This window comes from Odocoileus virginianus, chromosome 28 (assembly GCF_023699985.2).
Source record: "Odocoileus virginianus isolate 20LAN1187 ecotype Illinois chromosome 28, Ovbor_1.2, whole genome shotgun sequence".
Taxonomy (NCBI): domain Eukaryota; kingdom Metazoa; phylum Chordata; class Mammalia; order Artiodactyla; family Cervidae; genus Odocoileus; species Odocoileus virginianus.
Window position 1 is genome coordinate 8,907,441 of NC_069701.1, and position 24,970 is coordinate 8,932,410.

General features: G+C 37.3%; 1 protein-coding gene across 11 annotated transcripts in view; it reads left to right on the forward strand.

Moving 5' to 3' along the window:
- DLG2 (discs large MAGUK scaffold protein 2) overlaps positions 1-24,970 on the forward strand; it is a 2,233,668-nt gene that overhangs the window by 454,638 nt on the left and 1,754,060 nt on the right. For 9 of the 11 annotated variants that reach the window (XM_070457186.1, XM_070457179.1, XM_070457180.1 and 6 more), the window contains exon 4: positions 24,429-24,503. In XM_070457186.1, coding sequence (XP_070313287.1) covers positions 24,429-24,503 — 75 coding nt within the window. Of the gene's footprint in view, positions 1-2,740; positions 3,282-24,428; positions 24,504-24,970 lie in introns of those variants that run through there. The other 2 variants (XM_070457188.1, XM_070457191.1) reach the window with 1 other exon arrangement.

Here is a 24,970-nt window from a genome sequence, read left to right on the forward strand (position 1 = left end):
AACATTATAAAGCAATTATGCGCCAATAAAAATTAATTAAAAAAGAAAAAAATATATATAAATGTTGCTCTTTTTTCCCCGAGCAGAGATTGCATGTTCAATTTGTGAAATGCCTGCTTTAAAGTTCTTTTATTTAATGCAAACCCTCTGGATATGTGTTCATGTAAACTGATTGCAGAAAGATGAACAATGTTATTGATTCACTTCCACTTAAATATAATAGAGTACAGAGAATTCTTCTTCCTCACAACTTCTAGCTAACTCCTGTGGGTCCTTCTTAACTCAGCTCAAAGTTTCTTTTCTAGGAAGCCTTCTCTGACTCCTTCACTCGGGGTTAAATACTTGTACTTGTGGTTCTCAAACACCCGAAGTGCTTGCTCTACTGTGCTTTCATTGCTGAATCACTTGAGGGCAAGGATTCAGCCAGGTTGTGCTCACCCTGGTGTCCCCATATAAGTGCATACTATGGGAATGGGAATAGAAATGCCTCAGGAGCTCATGGTCTAGTAGGTGATACAGAGATTAATAAAAAAAATCATATAGTGAGTCCTCAACAGATGTGTGTTGGAGGAATGACTTAGGAAGTTTATATGGTCTGTCAGGAGCTATGCTGGATGAATTGTCTTTCTTTTCTGCAGATGTTTATAGTTTACAAAGTGTTTTCATTTGTGATTAGCCAGCATCTAAAGAATAGTCGGGCTTCCTGTGCCAGTATGCCCATTTCTTAAGCTTTCTCTACTATATGTGAAGTGAAAGTCACTCAGTCATGTCTGACTCTGCGGCCCCATGGACTGCAAAGAGGAGCCTGCTGGGGCTCCTCTGTCCATGGAATTCTCCAGGCCAGAATACTGGAGAGAGTAGTTGTTCCCTTCTCTAGGGGATCTTCCCAATGCAGGGACTGAACCCAGCTCTCCCACATTGCTGGCGGATTCTTTACTGTCTGAGCCACTAGGCAAGCACTTTCTCTACTAAAAGAAAATGGAACATAGTTCTAAAGGTATCTTTCTTCCAAGGATATCTCGTAAAGTAACTGTCTTCCCCAGCTACCCAATTTACTTTCTCTGTCTTTCTCATCTCCAGCAGTCTCTGTTCTGATCATGACTTACAAAGCCCTGGACTTTCAGTAAGTTACTAGGTACCTGTCCTTGGGAAGTCATTTAAGCCATCAAGCCAGACATTCTCACCAGAGAAGGTCACAAGTGCTTTGCAAATTTAAAGAGCAATAAGAGCATAAAGCCTGATTAGTTTGAAGGTGAATTGATAATCAGTATCAACTGCATATTAGATGGTTTGGTTGTATCAGGGAAGCACTTTGATACTTGGAAATGCTCAAGGTCATGACATTATACATACTCTGAGACAAGTTTAGAAAGTATTGAATTAAATTAAGCATCATGGTGATATAATAAATGAGGAGGTAAATAGGCAACATGGTGCTTTTTTTTAATATTTCTGTATAAATGAACCCATAAGACAGTTATCTAATTGAATGGAGTAGAACATGGGTTTTGTGTTGTTTAACTTGAAAATTATCTGAAGTTTATTACACCAGTAGGGTAACAGTTCACAGGAAATTGTCTTTTAATCATAGATAATTGTGTGCCATTTTTCTTCTCTGAACACATATTTGATTTGCTATGAATTTTAAATTTTTTAATTCTTTAGAAACAGTGCTCTCATTTTGGTAAGATAATGGCATGTCAGTTTCTGAGACATTCATCTGTTTAGCAATCAGGAGAATATTGAGATGAGAACCTGAAAAATTCATGAAAGGTAGAAGAGTCTTACATGTTCACACATTTTCAAATTATTTATTGTAGGAAATACACTTTTTATTAAAAAGTAAGAGGAATTGGGAGGGTTGGGGAATGGTTCTACTGGTATTTAAATAAGTGATCCTAACATACGGGTCCCAAGGCATTTTCTCTTGTTGTCATTCCTGGGCCAGTTGACTTTTTTTTCCCCAGTGAGAGGGAAAACTGATTTTCCATGTTTATTGGTCAGTCAGTGCTTTCCATTCTGTCTCTCACTTCTCACTTATTCCCGCCCCCCTCCCCACCCCGTCTCCTTTCTACCCCGTTTCTTTCTGTTTCAAGTCTGTCTCTGCCTCTGTGTCTGAGGATGAAAAAAAAAAAAAAGTATATTATTATCCAGAGTGATGCTTGTCAAGCGCCTCAGAGGCAATCTCTGCAGCAGTCTCACTGGAAGAAAGGGAGGGATTTGGGGAGAAGGGGGAGGGTTAATCATTTGCTGTTAAAACCCTCAGAAGGGAACACAGAGCTCTGCCCACATAATAAGTGCCTGCAGGCAGCTAGTGAAGAGGGAAAAGTTTGGGAAAACTCATTTTTTGTCTCTCAGATTGTGGAACTTCTGTAAACGCTTTGAAACCTCCTCCCACCTCGATTTTCTAATATACTTATTTGTAGAGATATTCAGGTTGTTTGTGTCAGAGAAGGCACATATAGGTACACAAATAAAAGAAGAAAGCTGACATTTTCTAAGTGAAGCCTTCAAAACCTCAGTTTTTAAAATCGGTACCTTTTCCAGCTGTTAGTCATTTGTAAGCTGTTGCCCTTGTAATTGCAAGTGAGTTGAGATGTGATGCATGCAGCGCCGCACGCACCTTCGCTTTTCAGTCATATCTTTCGAGTCATTTAGACTGCCGGGAATCATGCTCATAATAAACAGCTTTTTATTACCCAAAGCCGCTGTTCTGGCAGCAGAATGCCAGCCCTCTGATAGATGGGCCGCGGAGTTTTTTGTGTTGTGCTTACTCAGAGTTGTTAGCAGCAAAGAGGAAGGCAGCTAAGGGGGGACTTTGGCAGAGGAGATCTTATGGGTAGACTGAAGCCGCAGATCAGAATTCAGAAACGGCAACGAGAGCTGAAATGTGATTCTCTGGTGCTTGGTGTAACACTCCTCTCCACGCTAGAACTGTGCGAGGCGCTCCGGGAGCCTTGTTCCGATCACGGAATCCACTAAAGGACCATGCAGCCGCGGAGCCCCGAAAGCCGTCGGGAAGTTTTGCCGGAGCTGATTTCTAGGGGATTTTCCGGTGCCTAGGAGAATCCTGCATGCCTTGAGCTCTATGGAGGAGGGCTCGAGTTTCCCATGAGGGGCCCCCTTGGAAAAGCCGTCTGTGCAGAATCCAGGCTCTGCTTCTTTCTGTGTGAAAAACCGAAAGGCTTTTCTCACCTTTGCTGGTTTGCTGGTGTGATTTCCATGTACTGAGTCCTGTGTAGGGATCCAGGATGGATTGCCTGTGCATTGTCACCACAAAGGTAGGATAGGAAGCAGAGCTGTTGTCGTGTGCAGCATTTTTCTATTCTTATTCTGGTCCTGTGATTAAACAGCTCTGGTTGGTGCTGCCAGTTCATGAGATAAAATGATTAGTATAATTTACTTTGCTGGGCATTTTGTTCCCCACAGGGTCTGAGGGTCCTGCCTTTATTGGTTTTCAACTTCTTAAAGTGATATTGTGTGTTTGTGCAAATGAAAGGAGAATGTGCCTGTGCTTTTTATGGCAGGATTTGCTTTTGCGTCTATTTATAGCTCAATATTAAAATATCTGTAGTAGCATTGTAGCTCAAACATCATTTTAACATAACATATCAGGGTAGTCTTTCTGAGTGTGTTAATTAGCTTTTCATTTAAAGACCATGTCTTCTATGCTTGAGGAAGCCAATCAGCTTTACTGTGGCTTGACATATTGTTTCTGATTGGAGAATTCTAATATTCTGCATTTTAGTGATTTTTTAAAGGAAAAATTCTTTAGACTCTGATTTGAAACAAACAAACACAATATTTAATGTTGAAATGCTTCTATTTTGTTAAGAAGCAAATTAAGTGTTTGTATTATGAGAAATAGAAACAAAAGTGGGAGTGGAATAAAATCAATAGGCAAATCTCGTATGGGTTTACAGAAAGTAGCTAAACATTTCAAGCCCATTTTATGTTATTTTTATCAGTCCCAAACAATGTATTTCAATTTTATCATCATTGGTTATTTGAATAGAAATTACTATTGTTTTTAGAAAAAGCTAATTAAAACACATTAATTCACTAATTCCCTTTTCATTCTGCATTTAAGCATAATGAATTAATTTGAGCTATATCTTTTAATATCTCACATTGATTGGGCATCCATTAATGACAAAGTCAATCGCTTAGTGCCTGAGACTCATAGATTTCTCACTGTGATCCCCTTTCATTGCTAAAGAAAAGATTATTTAATTTTGAACCCACCAACCAAGCTCACCATAGTATGACCTTAAATTTTTTACTTTTACAGATTATATTTCAGAAAATCTTAAGGGATATCTTCCTATAAGGCCTAGTATCACATGGTAGCTTCAACTGATGTTAATGGACTTGAAGCCTAAAACTTCCAGTTGGGTTAGTAGACCAGGCCTCAAAGTTAGATGAATGCTTTCTTTTATTTTAAAAAATTGCCAAGCATCTCATTCAGTTTTTCCAATTGTCAATGAAAATAAACTAAAATGATTTTTTTAGAAAAGGTAAGTGGGAGTTTGTATTTCCTTATATAATCCAGGAAATTGTCTCTGAAATATGTTTTACTTTTCCTGAGGTGTTACACCTGGTGTTACTTTTCTTGAGAGAATGCTGTCAAATCTGACCTACATGTATTTCATAATTATTTCAAAATCAGAATAATTGAAAATACTATAAAACAAATTAGTACTTAAAAAATGTCATTAAAATTTATTAATTAGAACTCAAAACTGGAAATCTATTGCATTAAACAAAGTAAATCAACACTGAAATCTGTTTCCTCAATTTGAAAAATATAATCTAAAAACATGTCATGTGCTATAAATCCATTTATCAGAATATTAATGACTACAGGTGTAAGGTAAGAAACATTATTACTCTGCTTTAAATGCTGTATCAGAAATAAATGTCATTGTTACAGCATTTTGATTTATCATGTAAATTATACAATTCAACAGGGTAAATATCCATGTGAGATTTCATGAATATTCTGAATTAATTATGTTCATGAATATTTCTAGGGTGGCACCTCTCTAGGACAGAGCTACTTACCACAAAGTTATATTATGATGTTTGAAAGTGAAAGGTTGCTCATCGTGTCTGACTCTTTGCGACGCTATGGGCTGTAGCCTACCAGGTTCCTCCATCCGTGGGATTTTCCAAGCAAGAATACTGGAGTGGGTTGCCATTTCCTTCTCCAGGAGATCTTCCCGACCCAGGGATTGAACCTGGATCTCTCCCGCATTGTAGGCAGACAGTTTACCATCTGAGCCACCAGGGAAGTCCTATTATGATGTTTAAATGGTAATTAATATATGGTTGATTTTAAAGCTGCATATGGGTGAGGAGACTTCCTCAAGGACTTCAGAATGCAAATCCTGTTCGCTTCAGCCACCTCCACTGATACTCTTTTTTTTTTTCCCCCCCAAGTGACTATGTACTTGGGATGCCCTTGTTCTACTTTCCTGGGACGTTTTGGCAGGAAACTTTGACAACAACTTGGAAATTTTAATTCTGTCTCAGTTCCGCCCCCATCACATTCTTCCCCACAAGGGGTCCACCTTCTAGCACCTCTGGCTGAGAGGTTTTCCTCAGGTTTTGCTTTGCTGAAGCTTCCTGCGAGACTGGAACTGCTGACTAACTCCCGGGTCTGTCCAGGCTCAGCCTCATCTGTGGCACAGCTGAGTGCACACCTGACCACGCTCCCACCGAGTGTCCAGTGGCAGGAAGCACAGGTACTTCCACCCGCTCTCTTCTTTCCTTCCCATCTTGGCATGAAATGCACTGAACCGTCCCCTTACATCCTGTGACCTCTTGGCTCTCTCTCCATTCTCCCTTCTGTTGTACCCACTGTGTAAATAAATTCCTCTTCATAGCTTGCTCCATAGTCTTAAGAATAATGTGAGAAGATGAATGAAAGGAGAGATTATGACAAATCGAGACAAGGCACTGCATAATGGCAATATAAAAGGATCCATTAGACATACCAGAGAAGTGTTTTTCTTTTTCATTTTTTCTGCAGGTAAAAGGCAGGAAATGATTATGGCCTGTTTCATAATAATCTAAGACCCCCCAACCCTAATAAAGTAATCCTAGATCTCACCCATATGACTCAGATTGCTTAAGGTCTTAAGTGCTCCAGTCTGACCAGACTGATTTGCAGAACCTTATAGTTTTGGGGTAAGATATTTTCAGCCAGAAAATCATCAGAGCAACCGAAAGCTCAGATTTTCTTTCACATGGATCCCAAGGTCATTTCTGATGTTAAGATAAGTCACTTGTATAAGATCGAATCTCCTCTTTTGAGTGTTTTTGTCCAGGTTCCATTTTAGCCCCTTTGTCACGAATGTCAGTACTGAGAAAGGAGAAGTGACACGATTTAGTTGAAGAGCAGAGCTCTGGTGCAAGACTGAGATTTAAACTGTTGTTCTCACACTTACTGACTTTAGGACTTGAATAAGTTTTTAACTTCCCTGAATCTCAATTTCCTCATTTGTGAAAAAGATATGATATCACCTGTTTGTAAGCAGTGTTGCAGTAAAGTATTGAAAGTAACCAGCACAATATCTGGCATAATGAAAAAATTAACTAAGGGATAATTTATTGACCAACTCTCAAGATATGCCTTTAATTTATTCCTTTCTTTGAATATGGTCATTGGGAAAAACGTGGTCATCCCAGTTAACACGATTTAGTGACTGATACAACATGCTTTACAGAATGGACAGTTCTTAAATATATCTTGATTGTGATAGCTAGAATACAAGGCTTCCCTGGTGGCTCAGTCAGTAAAGAATCTGCCTGCAATGCAGGAGACCTGGGTTCCATCATCCCTGGAGAAGAGAATGGCAACCCACTTCAGTACTCTTGCCTGGAAAATTCCATGGACAGAGGAGCCTGGTGGGCTACAGTCCATGGGGTCACAGAGTCAAACACCACTGAGCACCTAACACACAGAAAACAAGCTAACAAGAAAATGTTAGCCTCTGTTAAGCCAGAAACATGCTGTTAGATGATTGATCAATAGGACAGCAGTTCTGGATAGCAGGCAGAATATTTTGGGCTAAATTTAATAAAATGTGAACAGTTGGTAGAATTTTTCTCTTGCTATGTAGGAATTCTCAAGTATCATATGCAATAGCATATGGGATTTGATACAAGAACAGAAGAAATGTGGAACTGTGAAAAAAATCAAAGTAAATCTGTACTTTGTAACTTTGGACACCTAAAGGCATCTGGACATCACTGTCCCTTCCTGTAAAACAGGTGTATATTAATGCATCTTTGAGGTCCTTCCTTTTTCGTCCTAATCTAATGTTATTCTAAAGTATATTATCTCTGCAACTAAAATTATTCATGTACACTAAGTATCTTAAAAGGTAGTAGTGGGTGAATCATATTTCAGGTGTCCATTGATTAGACATTTTAAAAAGTTTTAAAAAATCTATTATGATAGTTGCAATGTGGTGGCTCAGTGGTAGAGAATCTACCTGCTAATCCAGGAGACGCAGGTTCGATCCTTGAGTTGGGAAGATTCCCCTGGAGTAGGAAATGGCAACACACTTCAATATTCTTTTTTTTTTTTTTTGCATAATATATTCTTTTTTTTTCTTTTTTTCATTTATTTTTATTAGTTGGAGGCTAATTACTTTACATCATTACAGTAGTTTTTGTTATACATTGAAATGAATTAGCCATGGATTTACATGTATTCCCCATCCCAGTAACACACTTCAGTATTCTTGCGTAGAAAATTCCATGGACAGAAGAGACTGGTGGGATACAGTCCACAGGGTCGAACAAAGTTGGACACAACTGTGCACACACTCACACCTATATTGTTATTCCTTAATTTTTAAAATATTACATGATGGTAGTATCAATTGTTAATATGTGTAACAGGTTGATGTGCATAATAAAATTCAAATAGCAGAATGAAATGTGGACCAGGTAGCATAAAAGAGGGTTTTATTGATGTCAATACTACATCTGTTCTGTGAATAACACTTTTTGTATTCATCAACCCACCATCTTTTTAAAAGAGAGTCCTTTAGAATTTTAAAAGGGAATAGCTGTTGCTGGGAATTTGAAAGATATTTTTGCTAATGTTAATACGTATTATTTATTATTTTTAATAGAAAAAGGGTTATGTTGTACTCTTATATTAATCATGGAAGTATTCCCAACTATAGGTTTTTTTTTTTTTTTGAGGGGAACTAAAATAATTTTTATTTTCCAGAAGAGCTTTATGTAGAGAAAATGAAACAAATCACCGAGGCAACAAATGTTTTTTGGAGTGGCTCTGTCTTCATCGACAAAGCTATTTATTCATGTGGTTATATAGTTGCATCTGCCCCTCATGCAGCTATAGAAGAAGCACATCCATTCATTCATCTTATTCATTTAACAAGTACTTATTGAATGCTTAATATGTGCCTGACACTGGAAGGCATGGGGATATAATGAACAATCTGTTTTTGTGAAACTTTTAGTCTGATGGGAAAACAACCAATTATAGAAATAACAATGTGTGATAGGAGGTAAGTGTAGGGTGCTTTGAAATGAGCACAGGGCTACCTAAGAATCTGCTGGGTTGGATTACAGGGTAGGTAGGGGTTTCATATCAGGAAAGGGTTTTCTGAGGAAGTGACAATTAGACTGATATGCAGAATGGAGGGCACAATGGGGGAAATAGTGTTTTAGGTCAAGTCCCAGATGTGACAGATTGCTAGAAGAGAGAAAAGTGGGAGAATGGCATAGCCCAGTGTGGCCTGGATGTACAGTGTCCACTGTGAGTAGCAAGGTAACAAAGGATGCAGAAAGAGTAGAGGCCCAGCCATAAACATCAAGCTGAGATATTGTCTTAAAGGAGAAAGAATTTTCCTTCCATCATTAACCCTGTTCTTAAGTCCCACTTCTCCCTGACTTCTCACCCATTTCATTTCTCTGATTTGAGCTCTCTGCTATTATCTGCCACGTCCCCCTTTGCCCATCCTTATGCCTGTTCAGTAAAAATAGTGGTTTTACCTTTCAGTAACTAGATGACCTTTTCTGAAATGTAGTTTTCTCTTCTATAAAATGGTCCATATCTTTCAGGATTGTTTTGACAATAAGAACTATAAAGTACTTAGCATGTTATGTTGTAGGGGTGCATGTTTTTATTTAATTATGTTGCAAATAGGGGGCCCTGTGGAGGGCCACAGTCTCCCCATCTTCTTCTCTTTTCATGATGCTTTTCTCATCTCTTTCCTGCCAGTGACATTGGTCCTGATACATAACATCTCAACCAAGCATCTGCAACCTGGCAGGTCCACTTAACAGAAATTGGAACAGGAGGCTTAATGGATCAGGAAAAATCTGCTGGGTGGCAGAGAGAGGCAGAAATACAGCTAATAGTAGGGAAATTTTAATAAACTCTGGCTTTTTAGTATAGAAAAGGGGCAAGAGCCAATGTGAAAAGATTTCATGACTACATTAGTAACCTGGGATTAAGCATTTTAATTGCATAAAACACTTTAGCATATTAATTGCATTAATATAATAGCTTAAATTTCCTTTATTAAGTATTCCATACAACTCCCAGAATGGTCAATCTAATATAAACGTCCAACGACATAACTCTCACATGGAGGCCCTGCTTGAATTCAAGATGAGTGATAGTCCAAATTCTTACCTTAGTATGTAGATCTCCCTGGACCTAGCACCTCATTTCTTCTCCTGTCTCATCTTCCATTAGTCTACTTTGTATTTGATACTCCAGGAATGTTAAAAAAAAATTCATGGACCAGACTACTTCTATGTCTATGCTACTTTTTCTGTCCTTCCTTAACTCACTGGCCCGTTGGCCTTGCTGGCACTGCTCTGTTCTTTGAAGGCGTTAGCCATGTCTCTGCTTTGGAGACTTGCACTTACTAGTCCTCTATTTAGACGGCGTCATCCATCTGTCTCAATCTTACTTATCTTCTAGTTCTGGCTGTTCATGCCATAAGCTTTCCTAACATCTCCAGTTAGATTTGGTATATTGAATACCTGGGACATATTTCTGACATGGAGACAACTTAACTCCTCTACTCCTTAGACTATCTAAGAAACAACAAAGCAGTTTCTTAGAGGGGATTCAAACCCAGGTCTTTGTCACTGACGTCCATGCTCCTATCCACTATCATTGTCTCTTGGTTAAGTAACTTCACATTTACAATGTAGTTAAAACATACTCTTGACACTACATTTTGGATTTGGTTCCTCTCAACCTAAGCATCTAGTTAAATAAAAATAATGCACCCACATAATGGTTAACTTAAAGTTATTCATAATTAACTGTAGGTTTGTATTTTTTGGACACATATCTGTAGCTTGTAAAAGTAAACTTTTAGAAATGGAATAAAAATGTATCATATGAATCATACCAGTCATCTGTTGATACAGCTGTAGTAAATAGTCTTTCCTGCCAAACCTGATTACCAGGATGTTATTCACAGCATCAGCCCTTTCTTGACACTATGAATAAAAGCTACGCATGTTGTGAAAAGCTATGACTTTGGGAGAATTACCCTTTATAAGACTTTTAGGTAAATTTTATTTTATGAGACAACTGTGGGTTTGCAAAGGAAACAAGTGCAAATCATATTTTGCAAGTCAGATAACATTTAAGCACATTTATTGTGTTCAAAATTTTTTAAATACATAACTGTCTTTATAAAGTATAAAGTAATTTATCACTTCCTTTTATTATTTACCCATTATTTCATCTGAATGTTTGTAGATAAGGTTTTCTTAAAGCAGATTATCCATGATTACAGCTTTCTGAGAGACCTGTCTCATTGCACATATGCATATTTCACCGAAGGCAATTTGGGAATGTGTGTTGGACCAAGGTTCAGAAAATAAAGTTATAGATGTGGATTTGCCATTTATTATGTTAGTAATTTTAGTCAATTCAGTTTACTCTCCCTGAGTCTTATTTTCTCAAGTCTGAAATGGGGATAATAAAACTGACTTATGCATACTTCCTTCACAGGATTATTGTAGAGAATCAAATGAGTTTACTTAAAAATTATAAAACACTTTAGACATGGAAAGGATGAGTAAAATTATTGAAAGGAGGAAATCCTAGAGTAAATTGAGAACTTTTGTAGTATTAACATACTGGGAGGTGGAAAAAATGAGAGCTGTAACCATCTATGTGTTAGAACTAATTTTATGTTAATTACAGGGGCCCAAGCAAATTGGCCTTACAATTATTGGGTCTCCCAGAAAACTGAGTATTGGGCATTTGGACAGCAGCTGACATCCACAACTGAATTTGGCTTAGAGTGGCTGCACAGTATAGGGCTCAGAAGCATAGCTTTTGGAGTCAGATTCTTGCTGGAGTCCTAGTTCTGCCAGTTATTAGTTCTGTTGTCTGGGTCAAATTACTTAACCTAACTCTCAGTTTCTTTATTTGTAAAATGAAACAATAATAAGCACTTCAAAGGGGTGTTGTGAGGATTAAATACAATATTCATTGCCTCCACAAATATTTGCTGAGTGCATACACGTGCCAGGCAGTACTGTAAGCAGTAGAGATATAACAGTGGATGAAGACATGGACCCTGCCCTCAGAGAACTTACGTTATAGAGTGAAGAGACTGGCCCTTACTAGGCACACAGATAGTAAACGTGATAGCAATAGCTGCTATAATTTAAAAAGCTGGGAAATGGAATATAGAAAGACAGATGAGTATAAAAAGAGAGAAGGGCTATGTTAGATAGGGCAGACAGAAGTTCTCTCTGAAAAAGTTCTGGGAACTTGAAAGGAACAATTTTATGAAGATCTTGGGAAAAACATTCTAGGCAAGCGGGACAGCAAGTATAAATATATACATAGGGCTTAGTATAGTGGCTATACATAATGTATGGTCACCGTATAGCTGTGAATTTTTCTGTTTCTCCTCCTCATTTTCCTCTTTCATTTTCTCTTATTTAGGGAATCTGACATTTAAGGATAAATTTCAAAGTACAATCACTAACTCAACAAGTCATTTACCACTGTAGTGGCAAAATTCATTACATAGTCATGGTGATGGGCATTTCCTCTGGCCTTTCATGAATCTTTCCCAGGTTAATATGTGTTTATTGATGAGAAAAAGAGACCAGATATTTTAACCTTTTTTAGTGTACATTCAAAATTAGTACCAGATTTGAAATCCTATGAAAATATTCTCCCCCAAATACCTCTATTCCAATATTCCTGCACACACATATCCATTTCTTTGCATCTAAGTAATTCAGTTCTTGAACTAAACTTTCAGAAGGCAACAGGTTTTGTGAAAAAGTAGTTTGACAGTAAATGAATAAATTCTTAGAATTCAGAGTTTTATTTACCCAAGTAATCTTAAGTCAAAAGTTCCAGGAAAATAGCCGTTCTTTGGAGCCCTCTGAGCATAAATCCTTCTCCTGCTCTATTGTCTGCTCCTTGGATGGTATGCTTCTTTCTCACTTGTTATGGTTAGATAACGCAAGTTGTTCTACCCTACCACAGCACCGTTTCCCAGTTATCCTTAGAAAAGTGGGAACTGATCTCCATTTTTATTTTCCCCTAAATTTCAATCTATCCCAATTCCCATTCTTTCTTCCTACCTTCCCCCTCCTTTTACCCCCCAACATTTTTTACACTGTTAACTGGGAACTTCCTTACAAAATAAAAATACATGCACACACATACCTGTGTGTATACTTTGTATGTATGTTGCAATCCTGGTTAATACCCTTCAGGAGTTCCCAGTACCCTACTTCCTCATTATTCAAAGTGTGGTCTGTTGACCAATTTCAATGGCATCCTTTCAGAGCTTGTTGGAAATGCAGAATCTTGAGTCCCATGCTAGAACTACTGAGTCAGAACTTGTGTTTTAGCAAGATGACTAGATGATTTGTATACTCAGTTGCTTTTGCACCCTTGGATTTAAGAATTGGCTTATTGGCTAAAGTTTACTAGCTTAACCTCACATACATGGCCTTCTTTCCTCTGGCCCTTGTCTAACTTTCCTGTCTCTGATCCCATCACTCTTCATGCCTTAGATTAAACTGTAGTCAATTATATTTAGTTCCCCAAACAATCTGAATTCCATTCTGTTTCTATGTCCCTGCTTTTCTTTTTGTCTAGAATGCCTTTCAATTCTCTAGCCTATGCTTTCTTAATAAGCTTTTTCTTTAACCTTTTAGGCTTGACTCAAATGCAGATTTCTTTGTAAATACCTTCCTTGATACTGTTCTCCTGAACCGAGCTAGTCAGTCTTTGTGTCCTAAGTATGAGGTCTGTGTCTGTGTGAAAGTGAAAGTCACTCTGTCGTGTCTGACTCTTTGACCCATGGACTATATAGGCCATTCTCCAGGCCAGAATACTGCAGTGGGTAGCCTTTTCCTTCTCCAGGGGATCTTCCCAACTCAGGGATCAAACCCAGGTCTCCCACACTGCAGGCGGATTCTTTGCTAGCTGAACCACAAGAGAAGCCCCTATCTGTGTAATAGTCATCATGTAGTACAATTAGTTTTTACACATGCCTATCTCTTGCTAAAATGTGATGTCTTTGAAGGTGGTGGGGAAGTTCTTAGTCATGTTTATAGCCACTGATCTAGTATGGTGCTGACAGGTATACTGTAAGTGTTGCTTGATTCTTTCATGTAGCAGACATTTGGTAGACATTGCTGACTCAGTGAACTAGGAAGGAAGTGGATGGAAGCACGTCCTTCCTTCAACTTATACACACACATATGTGTATGTTTATATAACATGTACTTCACAAGAAATATTGGCCAAAGGTATCTTTGTATTCTGATCAATAGACTGTTCAGTTGACAGATAGGCGATTGGTGAACTTCTCTGTGAATGATTGCCTGACCTGAAATGATACTTGAAATGTCATTTTAGTACAAAAGAAATGGTATAAAAGAGGTAAAAGTCCTCGTATGCTCCAAGAATAATGGCAACTGGATCACATCTATGACAAAACAACTTATAATGAGCATCATTTAAACCTTTAAGAGTCAAATATAAAATACTTGTAGGTCAGTAGCACATTTGTATTAATATTAAATAAAAGCTAAAGCAGCCAGATCAGATTTTCAGTTTGATTAAAAAAAAAAAAAAGCCAACATATCTGTTTAGCTTCTCAGAGATTCTATATAATATGATACTTAACCTAGTTTTAAGGTAAATTATTTGACTTTATAATATGTATATAATATTTTAGTATAAATATATTATAACAGTCTAATAATTTTTAATTATATAGCATATTTTAGTATAAAACATTAAAATTTGTCTTAAAGCTGTGCAATAGAAAATTAAAAAATAGCTTTATTGTCCTAAATCACTAGGTCATAAAATAATTGAAGAAATAATAAAAGTAGTTTTTTTCCCCCCCCAAAGCAGGATGCATTAGGTTGCACTCAGCTTTCACGGTACAAACTTGTTTAGCAACCGAATGTGTGTTCATAGCACTTCTGCCTTTTTTTTTTTAATATTGCTTTGCATTTTAGAGAACAAAATGTATCAGTACCATTGAATGGTTTTACCCCAAGTAACCTCCAAAAGGAAGTTAAAAAAACATAATAATGATTACTGCTTGGAATCTCTCCAACTAACTATAAAGATGACCTCAGCACTATGCAAACAGAGCCCCAAATAGGTATTCTATTATTTTGTGGTTGAGATAGGAGTTAAAATTTTTAGTCACTTTCAAATATGTTCTTAAGTGATTCTGAAAACCCTAGACAGAAATGCCTCAGAATAATCAAATATATCACTTTTTCATGTGGCAATAAAGGCAACAACAGAGATTCTCCCTGAAGACCACTTACTTGCCTGTATTTTTTAAAATTCCAAAAGTCAGTTCTAAAGATATGAGTCATACCATTTATTACCCATATCAGCAAGAGTTGTTTTGGTCCATAAAACACAGTTGAAATAGTATTAAAACAAAACTTACCTCTCCTATAGTTCATACATTTACAAAGAGATATATAATTTATCACATTATATTTATGGTATCTCCAAAAAAATTATTTTCAAATATGGTTCTAAATAGAAAATGTGACGAGGAGTTAGAGATTTTCTTGCTAATAAAAAGTACTTGAAAATCCTTTGCTAAAGGCACTGTAAATAAAAACATGCTTTTAGCAAAAAAAAAAAAAAAAAGGAAATTCTCCCTTCCTGGTCTTTGTTATAACTCTTCTACAATTTCAAGCAATAGTGCTTTTTTGCTAGTCCTTTAAAATAAAACTGTCCTGAATTAATACACATGTAATTTACTTAGCAATCCGAAGTTCTATTTAAATCGAGGACAGGTCTAATTGTTAGTTCTTCCTGGCTGACTGCTTGATGTTGGCTATGGTGCCTGATCTACAAAAGCCTGAACATTCTTTCATTGATTAACATTTGTCCAAAAACATATATTCATAGGTGTCAGAAAGACAAGGCACATACAAAAATAATATCCATCTACCCTCCTTACCTTTGTGTTAGACTTTGGCAGAATTTTTAATATCTGAGAAAAACCTTTGACAAGAGAGAACTCGGTACATGTAAAGTGATGGCATTCTGTGTATACTTTTCAGAAAACACTGCCCAGTGTAAATGCAATTTTTGGAAACTCAAGAAGATTATAAGAACAAATTGATATGAACTGCATATTTAATAGGTTATAATTATGTCTTATCAAAAGCTCAACTTTTTAAATCCTTTATTCTTTAGAAATATGGTAATTGTCCCCTTTCCTGTGTAGTTAATTATAAATTTCAGGAAGAATTAAGTCGGCTAAAACTCTTGAGTGTTTTTTCTTTGTCTCTATGGTAGCAGTGAAAATAGAAATGAATTGCTTTGATCTTGTTTCTGAATGGCATTTCTTTCCTCAAGGATGGACCTTATTTGGCAGACCTGAGATTTTAGATATTTTTCATTAGCTGTTTATTCAAAAGAGGTATTTTTTACAGATGAATTTTGAAATGTGTCAGGAAGAAAAATGAAGCTTGTTTTAAAAATCACAGGCTTTGTTTCCACAGGAGTTTGTAGTTTATGATATAATAGATCTGCCAATGAAAAATATTCATTGACTCTGGTAGTAGGTAATGTTCAAAGTTTCTTTCTTGCAAGGAGAAAAGTACAATTGTAGTTCATTTCTGTTATCTCATCTTATTATGTCAGTGGGATGCAGTGACAGTATGCAAATATCAGTGTCATTTAAAGTATTTTACAAGACTGTATTTTTAATCTTGTGTTTAGAAGCTTACTCTATTGAATCTTACTCTATGTAGCAATAATTCAACTTTGGAGATTTCTAGAGTTTCAGGGATTATTGGAAGATGCTTCCACAGAATTCTATAATATATTTCTTAGAAATATTTACAGACCAGTTATTTCAAATATGTGATACCAAACTGCAGAGTCCATTCTAACTCCCAAATTTAGTCATCCAGAAACTGTTACAGTATTTCAGATGTTCTTTCCAACTTAAATTGAAAACTTAGATTTAAAATTCCTGATGTGTGTAAAGTACTTTCTTATAAGCGGGAGACCTGGGTTTGGTCCCTGGGTTGGGAAAATACCCTGAAGAAGGGAAAGGCTACCCACTCTAGTATTCTGGCCTGTAGAATTCCATGGACAGTCCATGGGGTCTCAAAGACTCAGACACGACTGAACAACTTTCACTTTCATTGTCTTTCTCATTTAATTTTCATAGTGAACATGTGAGATTTGTGAGATATGTATTATTTTATACTTAGGGTACGAAAATAGGCTTAGAGAAGCTAAGTGGGATAGGAGGAAAATCTCTGTTTAATAAGATAAATATAAATCTTATTAACATATGTCTCTAATAAATATATTTTATTATATAAATAAATACACTTCTAATTAGAATGTATATTGGGCCCTGGGTTAAATATATTCCATTATTATTTTATATAATCCTTCTAATAATCCTTTAAACTGGGTATTATTCTGTCCACTTTATGGGTGAGAAAACTGAAATTCACAGAGTCTAAGAAACATTCACAGAGCTAAAAAGCGACAGATTTAGCATTCTAAATAGGGATTCTAAAACAATGGATTCCTCCTTGTTTTAAACGCTTTCTTCCACTGCCTTTCAGGATAAGTAATTTAATGTTAGAATGAACTAACAACTCACATCAAGTACCTGCCATCTAATAGTACTCAATAAATATTATTTTAATTATAGACCTGGAAAATGCCTTCTTCCAGGGCCCTCTCTCCATTGATGCCATGAAATAAGTTACAACAGTGATTCTCATGTATAATAAATATTTAAATGTGGTCTGCTTTGAACATTCCGAGCTTATATAACTTATCATAGTTAATTTATCCAGGTAACCAAATGATTAGAAAATATTTTAACATGGCGTATTTAATCCTCTTATGCACTGGTTAGCACCTCTGCTAACCCAGGCAAATGCCTGCTTGGAGTCACAAGAGATTTTGGAAAACGTGATCATGACTCATCATTGCCATCACTGTCTACTGAAAAACTCTCTCTCTTAGCATTCAGCATCCTTTGGAGAATGGGTCAGCAGCAATTTTCTCGTTTGCAGAAGAGCTGAATGCATGATTTCCTAGCACGATGTCAATCTTACTAAGGATTTCCTCAGAAACTAGTTAGGCCAACTCATTTTAAACATCTTTGACACCTGAGAAAATATTAATAAAAAGAAGCAAGTACAAAGATAAGCTCAGAAAGGGATAAAGTTGAATATTGAGGAATTAGGCCCAAAATTTAATGAGAAATGTTAATGCTGACCATGAGTGGGTTTCTCATCTGTAGTTGATATCTTGAACAAGCAGGATGTAGTACTAGAAGCCTTCTTATTTGGGCTCTCCATTGTTACTTTAAAACTTCTTAAATCAGAGTAGAGTTGATGAATGATATTGTGTATTATATGTGTACAATATAGTCATTTACAATTTTTAAAGATTATACTCTGCTTACCATTTTTATACAATATTATCTATATTTTCTGTATTGTACAATATATCACTGTAGCTTATTTTATACAAAACTGTTTATTTAAAGCTTCTTAGTGTCAGTGATCCCTGCTTTGCTCTCTTGATGAAAACTCAGGCAGTCATGACTTTCCAGGCACTTGCAAAGATTTAAAAGTCCTACAGTCACTTAAAATCACAAATACAGCCTCAGTTAAGTAATTAAAATTGTCCAGTCTCAAATATTAATCAGAACTCTGAACACTTTTCCTAATTAAATATTCTCTTTTTCTTACTGTGAGGTCTTCAGATAGACTGTCTGCTTTGGGGTAATGCTATAGGTAGGGCTAGGGTTTTTTTTTTTTTTTCTTTTTTCTCATTTGCTAGCTAGTTATTGATCCCTCCAGGTTTGAAGCATGGTAGGGAAATAAAAAAAGGAGAGCAGAAAGTTATTATGCTGGGATTGTCATATTTTTTGCTCTCTGAGCCTGACATCATCATAATGATAATAATAACAAAAGCAAAGAAAATAGCTGATGCTTATGTAATGTCGATTATGTCTAGAAATAATTCTAAACACTTGTATTAATTCTTTTAATCTTCATGACTGAGACAGAGAGTTTAGCAATAGACCCTGGGTCATCACTGTTTTGGGAGAAGGCAATGGCGACCCACCCCAGTACTCTCGCCTGGGAAATCGCATGGACGGAGGAGCCTGGTGGGCTGCCGTCTACGGGGTCGCACAGAGTCGGACACGACTGAAGTGACTTAGCAGCAGCAGCAGCATCGCTGTTGTGGGTCTCAGGGAGTTTCTCTTTCTGGGCCTGCCTACATTTCCTGTGGGGCTACCCTGGTGGCTTACTGGTAAAAAATCTGCCCACCAATGCCAGGAGACACAGGTTTTGTCCCTGAGTCAGGAAGATCCCCTGGAGAAGGAAATGGTGACCCACTCCAGTATTCTTGCCCATGGGAAATCCCATGGACAGAGGAGCTTGGCAAGCTATAGTTCATGGGTGGTAAAGAGTTGGACGCGACCAAGCAACTAACACTTTCTACGCATCTTTATGGCAGAGTAGGAAGCTAATTGGATGGAAACCTTTATTTAAGTACAATTATTCATATACATATGTGTATACACAAACATGTATGTATGGATGAATCTATACATATGCATTATACAGCTCTATAAAATCAATGATTTGAAGGTATCCTAAGAGTTGTGTTTTCCCCCCAATTTTTTGATGTTTATGTAAATATACTAAAGCATATATTTGACTAGAAGTCAGCAAATGTGTTTTCTAGTAATTTTAGTAAGCATTAATTCTTAAATAGTGATGTTTACAATAATTCATTGTTTAAATATAAGTATTCCTTACATTCATAGCATACTTTACATCTCACAGTGTGTTAGCAAACACAGTAGTACAGTCATTTTAGTTCTGCCATGGCACTTAATTTTGCCCCTTGGAAACATCATGTTTTAATCTCTTTTTCTTTATCTGTCAAAATCCTGAGAGTTTCAGAAAAGATGGGAAAGACACCTTACGTGCTTTTCCAGAGACAAAACTCAGGAGAACTTCTTGAGGTTTTTTTTTTTTTTTTTAATAGTATCAAGACTGGATCCCTCCAGATCCATTCTGTGGCAGGACTCCCTGCTGTCCATAAGCCGTGAAGTAGAAATAAATGAGGGGAATGGCTGAAGTCTGCTTTCCCTGTAGCATAGAATCATACTTGCCCTCATTCCTAGGGTTCTGTGACCCAAAATCAAGGGATTTCCTCACCAAGTCCAAGGACACCTTGATTCACTATTAGCTGTTGCATGCCACACCTTTAGCTGGAAGGCCCTCTACTCATCCTTTCACTCCTAAAATCTTCACTAGAAAACTGAAGTATCTTTTCTATAAAGCCATACCTGACTCAGCCAGCCAGAGTTCAAGAGTCTAGCCTTTGGCCTCAGTTTCTCTGCACCATTTTTCAGGGTCCTTGCTCATCACTTACTCCTGACCCTAAAAATGGATGAGATCTTTTTCATCTGTCCATGTCACATTTTATTTTATGTCATATGGTATACCATATATCAGCTTTCATGTTGCTTTATAATTTCATGTTTATTATGGCCCTTTTCCTTGGATTGAGAACTTCTCTAGACATAGACTGAGTCCTGATATAGCCTTATTTCTAAATAATACAATAGCTAATTTCTTAATGAATATTTGTTGACTAAATGAATAAATGAATGAGTGGTCCTAGTTTTTAATCCTGTTTTAAAAGTAACATGTTGCATTATATCTCCTAAAATTTTGGGTGCATTTTAAGAGAGGATTTAAATTTTAATATCTCTAAATTCTTTTATCTCTATATATACCAAGCATGTTTGAGCAATGAGTTCAGTTCAGTGCAGTTAAGTCGCTCAGTCATGTCTGACTCTTTGCGACCCCATGAACTGCAGCACACCAGGCCTCCCTGTCCATCACCAACTCCCGGAGTTCACCCAAACTAATGTCCATTGAGTCGGTGATGCCATCCAACCATCTCATCCTCTGTTGTCCCCTTCTCCTGCCGCCTTCAATCTTTCCCAGCAGCAGGGTCTTTTCAAATGAGTCAGCTCTCCGCATCAGGTGGCCAAAGTATTGGAGTTTCAGCTTCAACATCAGTCCTTCCAATGAACGCCCAGGACTGATGTAAACTCCAAAACACTCTAACAAATGTAAGCCTCTGATACACAAAAAATTTCTACTCTCTCTGGGGATGGAATGGGTTGAGTAAAAAATCTTTATAGCATTTTCTTGAAATTCTTTGTGGTTACATATTTATATAATCAATCTGAGATGTAATTGTCCAGCATATTTGGCTCATTTGCTCAGGATATTCTGGAATGAAATATGTCAAGATAATTAAAGTCAGAAAAAGACAACCAAGGAAGATGAGAGAGCTGGAGACAGCATAGTATTTTAAAAAGACCAAAACTCAATGAATAGTTTTGTCTCTTAAGAAAACATGTTTTTCAGAGTTAGCTTTGAAAATCCCTACATTTTGGTCAAGTCATATATCAACAGTCTAGAGGCATAAATATTCAGTGTAGATGGATGAGAGGGAGAAGGGAAAGTGAAATCTGTCTTTAGGGTAATTTGTCACCAACTTCTACCTTAAACTCTAACTTGGAGAGATAGACTGGCCACTGAGAGAATTCTAATGTTTCCTCTTGATTTTTGACCTAAGAATTAGCTTAAAAATAGACTAGAGAGTGTCCTTTCACCTCGTATTTACACTGATCCTTGCTGGCCTTCCAAGAGCCATGCTGTGCTGTGCTTAGTTACGCTGTTGTGTCTGACTCTTTGTGACCCCCATGGGCTGTAGCCCGCCAGGCTCCTCTGTCCCCGGGCTCCTTTGCCTGGGGGTTCTGGAGTGGGTTGCCATGCCCTCCTCCAGGGAATCTTCCCAACCCAGTTATCACCCCCAGGTCTCCCACATAGCAGGTGGATTCTTTACCTTCTGAGCCTCCAGGGAAGCCCATAGCCAATAGCCCCAAACTCTGTTTTGTTTGCCCGTATTAAATATTAGAGAAAAAACTACTAAAGATGGAGAAGGAAAAATTCTAGGAAAAAGAGAATTTTCAACCTTTTGCTTCCCTAACTGTGATAGTTCCCTTGACCCATGTTAGATTCTGTCTTCTTTAGAAGTAGAGTAAAGGGGTAGGTAAAACCTGAGGTTGGGGTTTTCAGCAGTGACACTGAGTGGAAAACTCTTGTGAGAGTGTTTGGTCCAGCAGCTCTTTATTTCATGCAAACTCACAGATAACCATATCCTGTGCTAACAGTGGGTCAGAATGATAGAGATCCTCAGCTGGAGGATGTGCCTCTTTGGAGGAGGAAACAGATGAGATTAATGGGGGGATATAGGTGGCTACATGGTTCTCCGGTGGCTCAGCTGCATAGAACTGCCTGCCTGCAGTGCGGGAGACCAGGCTTTGATCCTGGGGTCGGGAAGGTTCCTGGGGAAGGGGATGGCAACCCACTCCAGTGTTCTTGCCTGGAGAATCCCATGGACAGAGGAGCCTGGTGGGCTACAGTAGCCCATGGGGTCGCAGAGAGTCTAACACTTTCACTTTCAAAACACCAATGGGAAGGCCTTAATATCTGAAACTAAGGTAATGGTGAGACAAGAAACTCAGAGAGAGTTCTCTTTCTTCACTCCATGGTATATATCCATAGAAGTTTAGACACGCCTTATATATGCCCCCCCATCACATTTTATGAGTACTCGTATTCCTACATCTAAGCACAGCTCACTTATTTATTAAATTTTGCCTTTTTACCATGTGCTCCATAAAAATATACATTACCTAGATATAAAAAGAGCTTATTATTACTACCATTACTACTAATAACTATTATGAATTACTACAAAAGACACATTCTTCACCACTAGCATTATTTGGCATGACTTCTCATAATTAGAAATAATAGCTAGCATTTTAATAATGCTTTCAAATTTCAAAAAGCTTATCTTTATATATAGGTAAATTATATTTATCTGACTTATGCTATCAGAAAAGGAAAATAAAATTGTCCTTTTACTTTGCATATCCTTTTTCATAACATCCTTGCAAATTGTGATAGTTATCTGAAGCAAATCTTTATGATCTGAGAGCAGTCCCATGAATTAGTATATGCTGAGTCACTCAGTCATGTCTGACTCTGTGACCCCATTGACTGTAGCCCGCTGGGCTCCTGTGTCCATGGCATTTTCCAGGCAAGAATACTGGGGTGGGTTTGCCATTTCCTTTTTCAGGGGATCTTCCCGACCCAGGGATTGAACCTGCATCTTCTGCACTGGCAGGTGTAGTCTTTACCACAGAGCCACCTGGGCAGCCCTGTGAATTAGGCAAGATACTAATTCTCCTTTACGGATGTGACTACCAGACTCATAGCACCTCCTGGCGGCAGGCCCGTGGTAGAGCTTAGCTTGACATTGTGGTCACCTGACACCAGTCCGGGGTACCTTATATACCCTGTTGGTACTTTATGTCATATTTTGATTTAAACAAGAATTCTGAGCCTGGAGATTGATGATCTAAGTGTGTTTTTATGGTGACTTTATCAATAATCACTCAAACATCATTTCAGAGTTTAGTGATGCCTTAAAAATAAATCACCTAAGTAAAGGTTGCTCTGAAAAGCTTACAAATCACAAAATAGGATTCTTAGCACAAGTACTGAATTCAATACTTTGTTCCAGTTAAATTAGACATGTTAGGATCATTGATAAGATGAAATCATGTTAGTTGATGACATGTCTTAAGCTCCATTAAACAGAAAATGAAAAATACTAACCTCTCATAGAAGGAGCATGCATGGGCTGCAGAGTCAGTCAGATTTTTGCTGCAGTCTCAGTTATGCTGCTTTCCTGTAGGATAACTTACAGATGAGTTTCTACCCTCTGTGAGCCTCAGTTTTCTCTTCTGTCAAATGGGCATAGCAGTACTTCTATACGTATTTGTTTTAACAATGAGTGATAAAATACTGAACCCAGAATAATCTTTAGCATATTTAGTAGTTCAGTAAATCACATCTGAGGTTTTTATGATTATTGCTAATATTGTTAGTAATTTTTATGTATTATACTTCAGTGTGCAATAAAATGAAAGATAAAAGTTTTGTTATAATCATTTCCTCCCCTTTTAGCACTAATCAGAGCTCTTATTACAGGATGGAGCTGTATTTCTGGTTAAAAGAAAGCACTTCATTTTCTCTAAAAGGCCAATTAGCATTGAATTTATAAGAGTTACAACAGAAGAATAGGTTAGCCTGAGACATTTCTTATGTATGTTGTAAGTGAAATATCTCTTATATGAAAAGAAGTGCCTGGCAAATGGTTCAGAATGTTAAATCTCTGTGCTCCTGGTTTCAGTTCTTTGCACCTCAGTCTCTGATCTGACAAGAAAGGCCTCTAAAATCTATTCTGTCCAACTTTACTTTCTCTGGCTCTATGAAATGCCCTAGAAAGATCTTCACTACTAGTTCACAGACTGGAAGGGGAGACAGATAAACACATCTTTCTGTTACTTGGCTCAAGTGGCCTCACAGGGATACAGGATGTATCAGGGTCCTTGGGGAACCCAGAGGAGAGACCAGGTCTTCCTCTGGCTTTGGAGGCTTCTCAGATGGTTCCCACCGGGATCTGAGAGGCCAGCTGCTGAGAAAGCCTGATTCCAAAACCCCAGAATTTAGAGTAATACAGCAAAGCAAAGAATAGCTTCTTGGGCCTTGATAAGAGTAGAAATAACATACCTCGTTTCTTTCAGCATTGCACCAATAAATCATCTTCAAAGATTTCTCCTGTACTTGTAAATATGGCAATAAATACATTGATGATAAATCTATCAATGGGTGTATATTGCTGCACATAGTATATAGAACATAATATCATTTTTATTTATTTGCAGCAAAACCAAGGCAAGTGCCCAGCCCAGAATTGTTCGGTGGAAGGTCCTGCTTGGATGCCTGTTCACCACTGTACTGTAAGTTGCTTGGATTATTCTAAGATTGGCCAGGTTAAGAGATAATTATTTTTATATTTTGGACAACCTTCATGGAATGTGCTAGAATACACTGAAATTTTAGACTTCAGCAGACCTTTTGAAAGGAGAAAGAATGTCTCCTCAGAAAGCTCTTCATTATAAGAAACACCTGTGATTAGGGATTGCATGTATTTCTTTTTGGAGTGAAAGCAAATTGCAAAGGATTTGTCTAAATGGATTATTGATGGTTTACAATTGAATAGTCTTTGAAATGAGTATATTTGCCCATTTATTTTTCTCAGTAGCTGCATATTCATGAATACTTGATTTTAGATGCCTTAGAGAAAGATTCTTTCTCTACTTCCATTCTTGTGTTGACTGTTTAATAGTGATGAGTACACGGATTTGCAATTTTCAACTCTTCGTGGTATAATAATAGACACTGCATTTGTGTGAAATCTTCCATC